Source organism: Chanodichthys erythropterus, chromosome 10 (assembly GCF_024489055.1).
Source record: "Chanodichthys erythropterus isolate Z2021 chromosome 10, ASM2448905v1, whole genome shotgun sequence".
In the NCBI taxonomy this organism is placed as follows: Eukaryota; Metazoa; Chordata; class Actinopteri; order Cypriniformes; family Xenocyprididae; genus Chanodichthys; species Chanodichthys erythropterus.
This window is the reverse complement of record NC_090230.1, coordinates 32,311,023-32,322,304: the sequence shown is the minus strand read 5'-3', so window position 1 is coordinate 32,322,304 and position 11,282 is coordinate 32,311,023. Positions and strand designations below refer to the sequence as shown.

Below are 11,282 nucleotides of genomic sequence, written 5' to 3'. Positions count from 1 at the left end.
ATGTGGGTTTAGTCTAGACTTAAACTGCCAGAGTGTGTCTGCTCCCCGAACAGTGATAGGAAGATTGTTCCAGAGTTTAGGTGCTAAATAGGAGAATGATCTACCGCCTGCGGTTGATTTTGATATTCTAGGTATTATCAGCTGTCCTGAATTCTGAGATTGCTATAGACGTGAAGGACTCTGCATTAAGAGCTTGCTCAGGTACTGGAGAGCTAAACTATTTAGTACTTTATAGGTAAGTAGCAAGATTTTAAAATCTATACGATGTTTAACAGGAAGCCAATGCAGTGATGACAGAACTGGGCTAATATGGTCATACTTCCTAGTTCTAGTAAGAACTCTAGCTGCTGCATTTTGTACGAGCTGTAGTTTATTTATCAAGCGAGTGGAACAACCACCCAGTAGAGCGTTACAGTAATCTAGCATTGATTTCTAGTTTTTGAATGTAACTGTGATCAGCTAACTCTTTTGTATTATGACAATAAAATCTTCTGGTCCTACCATATGCACCAGGAGCATAAGAAAATTGATCTTTTGTGCCATGCAATTGTGATATATAATATAATACAGTTGCAAGAAAAAGTATGAACCACTGGCAGAATCTGTTAAAATGTGAATAATTTTAATAAAATAAGAGAGATCATACAAAATGCATGTTATTTTTTGTTTAGTACTGTCCTGAGTAAGATATTTTACATAAAAGATGTTTGCATTTAGTTCACAAGACAAAACAATAGCTGAATTTATTAAAATAACCCCATTCATAAGTATGTGAAGCATTGATTCTCAATACTGTGTGTGGTTACCTGATGATCCACGACTGTTTTTATGTTTTGTGATGGTTGTTCATGAGTCTCTTGTTTGTCCTGAGCAGTTAAACTGAGCTCTGTTCTTCAGAAAAATCCTCCAGCTCCTGCAGATTCATCAGTTTTCAAGCATTTTGCATATTTGAACCGTTTCCAGCAGTGACTGAATGATTTTGAGATTCATCTTTTCACACTGAGGACAATTGAGGGACTCAAACACAACTATTAAAAAAGGTTCAAACATTCACTGATGCTCCAGAAGGAAACACAATGCATTAAGAGCCAAGGGGTGAAAACTTTTGAACAGGATGAAGATGTCACAATTTTTCTTATTTTGTTTAAATATCACTGTATTTCATTCAGTACTGCCCTTTGGAAGCAACAGAAGATACTTGCATGTTTCCCGGCAGAAAAATTACAATTTATCGTGATCTTCAAATTCAAAAAGTCTACATCCCGGCTCTTAATGCATCGTGTTTCCTTCTGGAGCGGAGGTCGGCAACCCGCTGCTCTAGAGCCGCCTGCGTCTCTTTAGCGCTCCCCTAGTGGCTCCCTGGAGCTTTTTCAAAAATGTATGAAAATGGAAAAATATTTTTTGTTGTCATATGGTTTCTGTAGGAGGACAAACATGACACAAACATTCTTAACGTTTTCCAATGCTGTAAAAATGTGTATAATAAATATTAAATTTCAACATTTCTGTCAACGAAGATGTGAGTCATAGCTTGCGACCGCGACACACGTTTCAGCGCGGCGCGAGGTTATGCATTGACGTCACTTTCCCGCCGAAAGCACGTTCCCTCAGCTGGACTGAGTGGCAAAAGAACCTGCTGCGTGACTGGATAAACAAACGAATTACACTAAAGGTTGGACTCGAAAGTGTTTCTTACAACTTGTCAACCTAATCCATGGATATTGACATGTAGCCAGGAGTCGTGTTTCCTGACATTCATATGTGCCCGATTTGACGCCAGGGAAATACATAAAGCAAATCTGCCTGTGAATATTGTATATAACTACAATATCGGTAGGTTTAAGTCCGCGTAATCACTTATATCAATGTTATATATATCGTCATATTGTCCAGCCCTAAAACATATAGTTTTATAGTATAGTTTTTGTCAGTGTTTATTTTAAAACATACAATTATGCAGAATATATGGAAAATATTTAATTGATGATTTGTCAACATAATATATAACAATACAATATATATAGAATGATTTTACCTCAGAATCCAACAATTTGACACAAAATAATGAATGCAAATCCATGTTTCTCTGCCTGGAGTCCAGCTGTTTCTGTGAATTGCAGTGATCCATTTGCTTCTTTTTCTGCTTTCAGCAGTTTTTAAATATATACCTCGGGAATACCTCATTATGTAGGTATTTGTAGCCTACTTAGTCATTTTGATAGTAGGCTAATATAGCTAATATACACTTACAGCCTGTGTTGCCTTAATATAAGGCTTTTAATTTTTTTGCGGCTCCAGACAGATTTGTTTTTTGTTTTTTTGGTCCAATATGGCTCTTTGAACATTTTGGGTTGCCGACCCCTGTTCTGGAGCATCAGTGAATGTTTGAACGTTTTTTATTAGTAGTGTTTGAGTCCCTCAGTTGTCCTCAGTGTGAAAAGACGGATCTCAAAATCCTACAGTCACTGCTGGAAAGGGTTCAAATATGCAAAAAATGCTTGAAAACTGATGAATCTGCAGGAGCTGGAGGATTTTTCTGAAGAACAGAGCTCAGTTTAACTGCTCAGGACAAACAAGAGACTCATGAACAACCATCAGAAAACACAAAAACATCCAGGTAACCACACAGTATTGAGAATCAAGGGCCAAGACGTTGTACTTTAACCAACTCCTCCCAGAGCTTTAATCAGATCAATGTCATATTTGGTCAGTCTAATCTAAAGGCCTTTGTGACGTTACATTGCGAAGATCTTGACTCTTCACTGAAGTGTGTCTGTGGTGGCCTGACAAAGTCTGATGTTTCCACATGTTTTATTAGAGTCCTGACCAGAAGGCATCTACATGCCAATATTTAGTTATAGTCAAAGCACCACCTGCTAGCAGCAGGAAGTGTGGTGCATCAAAATGACTTATTTATCCTCTATTTATCCGCTTAAATGAATATCGCCCACTGTTCACAGTTTTCCTAAGGCCACCGGTGTGGTGAGCCCATGGTGCGAGGGCCCTTTCATCGCTGCTTGTTTTGTTTTTGTTTTTTTGTGTTCTTTTATATTGTATTGTAGTATCAGATTTTTGTTGTATTGTACAGCACTTTGAGTCAACAATGAGTTGTGTTGAAAGTGCTTTACAAATAAAGAAAAAAAGACAATCATCTTACACTGGTTTTACACAGCTAGACCTTTTTTGGGTGTCACTTTTTACTTGCCCCCTCGCTGTGCTCCTCCTCAATTCACTTTTTGCCTCCTCGACTTGTAGCTAAGAAGAGGTAACTACCAGCTTATTATCACTGTGTTAATGAATACTATGTGATTTATAGTTGAATGAGGGCATCCATTTTTCAGATCCAATTAACTTGGCACAGATTTGATCAATAAAGCTTGTTAACTGCGAAAGAATGTTTGCTGATCTCTTCTAATTTGGCCAGGGGTGCAGGAACTTATAAACCACAGGTTTATAAACACAATGCAATTTTTATGAAGAAGTCAGTCATTTTTAAATCAGTATACCTTCAGTAATGAATTTCACTGTTAACTGTATTGTGCTACAAACTTTTGTTCTTATTAAAATGTTTTCATTTTCATTTTTTAGTTTTCATTCTCAAAATGATATTTTTTTTATTTTTTTGATACAGATAAACTTGCTGACCAGTAAAGGACCTGATTGAGACCATGATGACTCCTATTCTGAAGCTCATGCTGGCTTTGGCCACAGTTTTGGGGGTTGCAGTAACCACCGTAAAGAGTGAGATACACCAATACACAAACTTCACACACACATACACCAAGAGTGAGGAACACTAATATAATGACTGTGTGTGTGTGTGTGTGTGTGTGTGTGTGTGTGTGTGTGTGTGTGTGTGTGTGTGTGTGTGCTCTAAACTAAAGGCATTACCTACCTATTCTCCTAAATCACAATCTACAAAGTATGTTTATCCATCCATGAAATAGGATATACAGTTTTGTTCTATGCACACATGAACTAAAGGATCAGTACCTAATAAATTGTTGTATGAATGTTTGCATGTCACTACTGTGTTTCCTGACAGGTCAGAATCTGATATGTGATGGCAATTTTGAAAAGGATCAGCTCCAAAACGCTGCCCAGAACGCACTAGATGTCATTGGTTCTACTCGCACGCTGACTGCTTCTCATGAGCTAGCAGGCAAGGGCCAGCATGTCTTCAACAACAACCTCCTTAAGTTTCACCGCAGTGTTCTGGAGGAACTGCTGAAAGAGTTGGGGGGCTACGATAAGCATATGGAGAACCTGAAGCAGGACCTTGTGATCCCCCTCACTGAAGATCAACAAAAAGCAATTAGCACAACAATGGTGGTCCACTTCAGGTCAGTGTGTGTGTGTGTGCTCAGGTGAGATGAGTGCTATAGTGTGTAGAAACTTTAGTGTGTAAGTGTATTAGGTCTGTACGATAAAGTGATATAAATACTTATCATGATAAAAAATTAAGATTTAATGTCAGCTCTCACACTCATGCAGACCACGTCTAGTACATTGCGCTGTCACAATCCATAGTGTGAACACTGTTATGTGTGCAGTGAAGTACAATTCAAATGTCACAAAAGAACATTCCCGCGCTGTTCTGTATCATATACGGACTGGAGTAAGCATGTTTCAGTTCTTATGGACATATTGCAAATAGCGTTGTCTGCATCTAGTTTTCTGAATTGTAACCACACTTCAGAACTTTAGCCATTACCCTGTGTGATGTGTCTGAAGGTGCATGGTTGTTAGAAATGTCTTCCTTGGTGTTATACTTTCCACATCAAAATTAGGATTTATAGTGGAAACAGGCCTGATCCAAATGGATCCTTGGAAGGGTCAAGCCGTGACTGATTGGCTCATTCTGTCATGTGTCAGGGAGGTTCATCTTCAGTGGTTTGCACTTTCCCAGAACCTGACAAACCATTTTAGTGGAGTTTCATAAGAATCTGGAATACATCCAACAGGCCAAATGTTTTTAAAGTCCACCGCATCTGTCCTGAAGCTCGATGCATGATGCAATGCTACAAAACTTAGACTCGTGATTAGAATCTAAAACAGAATCTAATGCTGTATGTACACCATCAGTGTGCTCATTTATAATAAAACAAGTTTGACAAGACAGACAGCAGCAGTACAACATCTAATGCTATGAAAAAGCAAAACAGCCTGTATCATATCTCACCTGTTACATTACCATTACGCATTTGTGATTAAACCGTGATACTTCGCTGCCACAGCAGTAATTTCTCCCTCTGCTCATCATGGCTGATACCCTGTGGGGGAAAGAATGGGCCTCCAAAAGCTTTCTCTTCCATTGAAACAACTCGCAGATTAAACTAATGCCATTCCTCAGACGGCTAATCTGGTCTTCCGCTTGCAATTAGTTTATAAATAAAGCAGAACATATAGCTGAATTTAAAATTCAAATCTCTCTCAAATTCTGCCTTTCAGAAATGTAGAGCATTGGCTCCATATGTACCCCAGTGCCTCTCTACATGATGTTCCAGTAAATCTTCCTCTCAATTTTCTGCAAACCAATTTTTGGTCAGCAGTGCCCTGCTATTAATAGCCCACAAATCTCCCTCTTTATTAAACGCACCCAAGTATCTGAACCCAGCCCTTTGGATTCTCGTTTACCACTTACCTGTGAAGCATTAAGCAAATGCTCTTTCCTCCTTTGTTCAGGAAATCACTCAGAAAACACCAACAAATCACTCGACACTTTATTCATCCTCACTTTCTTCAGATTTCTCAGATGCTCCAAATCTACTTGCAATTCTAAATTTGATCCATTTGTCTTTCTCCAATCTCCAAGTACTATACAGTAGGCTACTATACTGTACTGTGTATATTATAAACAGATCCATTAATGAGCAGCCATTCAATATTCATTGCTAATTTACCCACACCCCTCCAGCCTAATCAGTCAGTTTTTCTTATCTTTAGTCCACAGAAGTTCCCAAATTTAATCTCCTGCCGATCCCCTCTTCATCAACAATAATAATAATTCAGTAATACAATAAAACATTGGTTCTAAAATGCTTTCCAAACAACCTGTCTCACAGCCAAGCTTATCAATTACCCATGCAACCATCTAGCCACAGCAGTGATTTATTTATTTATTTATATTTAAATATTTATCACTATTGTAGTGATTTCTCCCTTTGTCAGAAATAATCTTTAAGCTACTTCACTGCTGCAGAAGTGATTTCGTCCTCTGCTCTCGCAGCTCTTCTCTGCTCTTCTCTGCTCCTCTTTGGGGGTTTAGGACTTGATCCGAGCCTCAGTTCGAGCTTCCTCGAGGAAAGCAAGCCAAGTTTGTTTACCATTAACAATTAAGACTGAATGAACTGTTGAATGAACTCATGAACTGTTAGTTCTTCTGAAACAGTGGATAAACAGTTTCAGTTGTTTCTTTTTTAGATTTATTCTCTTATTTAAATTATTTGACATAATTAGACATTTTCAACATATAGTTTCAGTTATTTTTTATCTTGTTTTTGGTGTGTTTGTCTCTGTAGTTCAAAGGATGAGTATGTGGATTATAATGCAGCTGTGTTCGGAGCGTACGTGGAGGAGCTCCGAGGGGCACTTGTGGAATACCTCAAGGCTGATGCATTTGACAACGATTATGAGAGAAACAGAATCAGACCACGGGTGCAGTTAATCACCAATAATATGGTGAACCTTAATGTGTATGTGGACCCAATGGCCTGCGATCACTGGCTTAAGAAGAACCCAAAAAAGAATCAACAGTTCAAAGATATCAGAGGTGCATTGAGGAATATGTTCCAGAACATCCTGCAGGACTTCAAAACAGTGTCCAAAAATATCAAAGACCTTTACAAGAGTGGAAAGTGGAAAAGGTTAGACAGCTGTCTCCTGGATTACATTCATGTACAAACAATAAATATAACTGTTAATGCACAAAAATCAATCAATAAATAAGCCATAAAAAAGTGAATCATCGACAGACCCAAGAGACCTTCTGATGAGTCCAGTAGAGCTCCTCTTAGTCCATTAAATCATATAGTGGATGACCTTCAAAGTAAAGGACATTTTCTCATGTAACTCTTGTTCTCTTTTCAACAGATAGACACACATCAAGAGATCTATCTTCTGACCCGGAGTGATCACTGGAGGAGCTCTTCTTTCTGAAATCAATACTGCTTTGGTTTTACCCACATTCACTTTTAAATCACATGAGCTAATAATAATAATAATAATAATAATAATAATTTAAACTCTCTTTGTAGGCCGGATCATTGCCTTGATTAATTAAACCCAACAGGGCTCTATCATCTAAAAACTAAAAAGTATTTGTCAAGAGACCGCACGATGCCGTGGGACTCTTTTTATTGTTAAATAAGTATAGTTGACCCAAAAATGAGAATCTGTTGACCATTCAAGATTTACAAACCCCATTTCCACAGAAGAGGGACATTAGGGAAATTTCAATACACAAAAGAAAAAAATTAAACTCACAGAACTGAACTGTGATTTGTTAAATCTTTATTTATAACTTTTTTTCAAATCCAAAATGTGCTTATATTAACTAAATACCATTAAATTGTTCAATGGAAATGGTTTCTTTGTACTTTTGTCAGTTAAATAAAGGTTCAAAATGAACAAATCACAGATTCTTGTTTAAAGGCAAAATATAAAAGTTTTCGCCACTAGAGGTCGCATTTTCAAATCAATAACAAAGGAGGAGCTTGATGAGTATGATGACGCTATGAAGGAGAGTGGAATGACGGGAGATTGTTACCATGAAGAGAAGCAGAAACTGAAGATAGTGCAGATTTTACGTCATTGATAGGCGACAATGACAAGGGACGAGCCATTATTTAAATTTGGAATTTCTCCAGATTTACAAATCCTTGGGAACTTTCGGGATATTTTAAGTACACAACTGCATGAAATATATCACACTTTTTGGAGGTTTTTGAATATTTTATAACAAAAATCTTACATATTGTGCCTTTATTTACAATTTCCCAAATATCCCAACTTTTCTGGAAATGGGGTTTGCAGAATAAGTTTTGTTTGATGTATTGAAGCATTTCTTGTGAAAGATCTAAGGATTCTCAATAGCCTACTTGATTTATATCATTTAATCATTTCATTATTATTCATTTATGTAATGTTATGTTTTATATTTTATCATACTTATTTCCTTTCTATTGTTGTTTAATCTTATGATTGTGTGGTTTGAAGGAATGTTTGTCTTCATGAGAAAGAGAAAAGAGAATGTCTCCATTTCAAGGTTTTTAACATCACTGAACAATGCTGTGAAAAAGTCATTTTTCATTGTTTTTCCCTTGGTATAATAACACTTGTTGGATTTGTGCTGGTCAGATGAAGTCTGAGCATTAAAACATACACAACTAAGATTATTCAATAAAGTCTGCTCTTTTATCATCACCTTCGTCTCCTTCTGTTCTTTGTGCAATTCATTATGCTGAAGTAAAATTAAATGTTAAATTACCTCTTGCTATATCAAAGCAAGAAAAAATTAATACTAAATGACATTGTCATTTATGTAAGTGCATTATATAAAAAAATAAACAATTTCTGCCTAATGTATTAACAAAGACAAATAGACTAATTTGTCCAGTCAGCATTATTTATTCTGGACACAATGTATTTTTCGTTAGCATGACAATTAATGCATATTTAAGGTCACACATTTGGAATGTAAATTACTGGATTTCTGATTACTGATACAGAAACACACAAAATAAAATCCTTTCCTGGCAGAACATGGGTCAGCTATGCAAACTGTTTAAAAAAAATCAAATAAACACTATATCAAGATTTGGCTGCAACATGGCATCTTAGATATATGGCATTACAGTATATATAAAACATGTCTTTCAACTTAATCAAGAACCACAGGCACAAATGATAGTTTTGACCGATCTGTAAATTCCAGACAGTTACTCTCCTATAATCACACATGATGTGCAATGAAGGCAAAATACACAACAACACTGACAACACTGTCTTGCTTCCTGTAATGAAGTGGGACTGAGGCAGAGATCCATTTGCAAGCTTTTATTCAAAGTGAGCATAGTCGTACAGGCTGGGTCGATCAGGGGCAAACAGGAACAGCAAGGAACAGGCAGAGTCGTAGTCAGAGTACAGGCAGTAGATCGAGGCAGGCGGATATCATTCACAGGTCGGTATACAAGGCAAGAGTCAGGACAGGCAGCAACGGGTCAATAAACAGGAACAGGCAAGATCAAACACGGGCAGACAGGAAACACAGGAAACACAGAAACGCTCAGAAATGACACACTGGGAAATCAAGACTTCGCGGTGAGGTGGTGTGAGTGAAAGTCCTTTATAGTCCTGATAATGAGCTGCAGCTGGGTGTGGTGATTAGTGTGGAATGATTGTGAAGTGAGTGCAGGTGATGAGCAATGGAGGATCATGGGAAATGTAGTCCGGGATGTGACAGGAACATGACAGGAACAGATGGTGATCGTGACATAACGCCCCCCTCCCGGAAGGCGCGTCCTCGCGACGTAAATGGAACAGCTAGGGAGGGGGGGTGGGTGCATTGGGGACTGGTATGCGGACATGAACAGGGTCCCCAATGCAGGTTCCAGGAACTCGACCACCATGGCGGGTCAGGTGCTACGGGCAGCCACGGCAGGTCAGGTGGCTCAGGCAGCCACGGCAGGTCAGGTGGCTCGGGCGGCCACGGCAGGTCAGGTGGCTCGGGCGGCCACGGCAGGTCAGGTGGCTCGGGCGGCCACGGCAGGTCAGGTGGCTCGGGCGGCCACGGCAGGTCAGGTGGCAAGGGCGGCCACGGCAGGTCAGGTGGCAAGGGCGGCCACGGCAGGTCAGGTGGCAAGGGCGGCCACGGCAGGTCAGGTGGCAAGGGCGGCCACGGCAGTTCAGGTGGCTTGGGCAGCCATGGCAGGTCAAGAGTCTCTGGCGACCACGGCGGGTCAGGTGGTCTGGGCAGTTCAGGGACCGCTGATGACCGCGGCCGTGCAGGGTTCCCACCCACAAACTCCCCACCCCTAGGTGTACTGCCCCCCCCCAAAAAAGTTCTTGGGGATTTCAGCGGGGCCCGTCGCAGGTTCGTGGGCAAGGAGTTCGGGTGGCGGCGGCAGGGCCAGGCGTGTCGGTGAAGCCGTCAGGGCAAGACTCCTGAGTGGCGTTGGCAGCGCAAGGAGTTTGAGTGGCGCCGGCAGGGCTGGAAGCGTGGATGGCGCCGGCAGGGCTAGAAGCGTGGATGGCGCCGGCAGGGCTAGAAGCGTGGATGGCGCCGGCAGGGCTAGAAGCGTGGATGGCGCCGGCAGGGCTAGAAGCGTGGATGGCGCCGGCAGGGCTAGAAGCGTGGATGGCGCCGGCAGGGCTAGAAGCGTGGATGGCGCCGGCAGGGCAAGAAGCACAGGTGGCGCCGGCAGGGCAAGAAGCACAGGTGGCGCCGGCAGGGCAAGAAGCACAGGTGGCGCCGGCAGGGCAAGAAGCACAGGTGGCGCCGGCAGGGCAAGAAGCACAGGTGGCGCCGGCAGAGCGAGGAGCACAGGTGGCGCCGGCAGAGCGAGGAGCTTGGGTGGTGCTGGCAGACCGCGGAGCTCGGGTGGCGCCGGCAGGACAAGACGCTTGGACGTAAGAGGGGGAAGAACAGAAGGAGCCTTCTTCCTCCTCCTCCTCCTCTTCCGAGGATGAGGCGATAGTTCACCGACTGGAGCGGTTTCTGGAGCAGACTCACTGGCTGAAGCGGGTTCTGGGGTGGACTCCATGGCTGGAACGCCCCCTACCTCCGTGAGCACCGAAGGGGCGGCCATCTTGCCCGTAGGCACTGGCAAAGCAGCCATCTTGTCCATCGCGTCCAGGGCGCTTGAGTCCATGGCAACCGGCGAACTTGAGAGCGTTGCAATAGGCGAACTTGAGAGCGTTGCAATAGACGAACTTGAGAACGTTGCAATAGACGAACTTGAGAGCGTTGCAATAGACGAACTTGAGAGCGTTGCAATAGACGAACTTGAGAGCGTTGCAATAGATGAACTTGAGAGCGAAGCGGCCACCGGGCTTGAGAGCGTAGCGGCCGGCGGGCCTGAGAGCGTAGCGACCGGCTGGCTTGGGTGCGAAGCGGCCACCGGGCTTGGGAGCGAAGCGGCCGGCAGAGGCTTGGGAATGCCAGCCACTCGTGCTGTAGTCAGTGGAGGATCATTCATGCTGGCACGTAATCCTCTCCGCTCTCTGACAGGACCAGCAACGTGACGTGACTCTGGGCGATCAGCGGAGATGTGACGTTGCTC

The 11,282-nt window shown here is 41.9% G+C and overlaps 1 protein-coding gene across 1 annotated transcript; it reads left to right on the top strand.

Annotated features, from left to right (window-relative positions):
* The first annotated feature begins 214 nt into the window (after positions 1-214).
* Positions 215-7,096, top strand: LOC137028277 (uncharacterized). Its single transcript, XM_067397049.1, has 5 exons — positions 215-235; positions 3,632-3,741; positions 4,046-4,343; positions 6,522-6,866; positions 7,093-7,096. Exons 2-5 carry the CDS (start codon positions 3,669-3,671, stop codon positions 7,094-7,096), a joined length of 720 nt encoding a protein of 239 aa, XP_067253150.1. The 5' UTR covers positions 215-235; positions 3,632-3,668.
* Positions 7,097-11,282: the final 4,186 nt, after the last annotated feature.

Bases quoted from the DNA above. Each gene is read 5' to 3' on its own strand.
- LOC137028277 (XM_067397049.1), top strand. From the start codon at position 3,669: ATGATGACTCCTATTCTGAAGCTCATGCTGGCTTTGGCCACAGTTTTG. The intron at 3,742-4,045 runs GTGAGATACACC...GTTTCCTGACAG, and splicing joins TGCAGTAACCACCGTAAAGA to GTCAGAATCTGATATGTGAT. The intron at 4,344-6,521 runs GTCAGTGTGTGT...TTGTCTCTGTAG, and splicing joins ACAATGGTGGTCCACTTCAG to TTCAAAGGATGAGTATGTGG.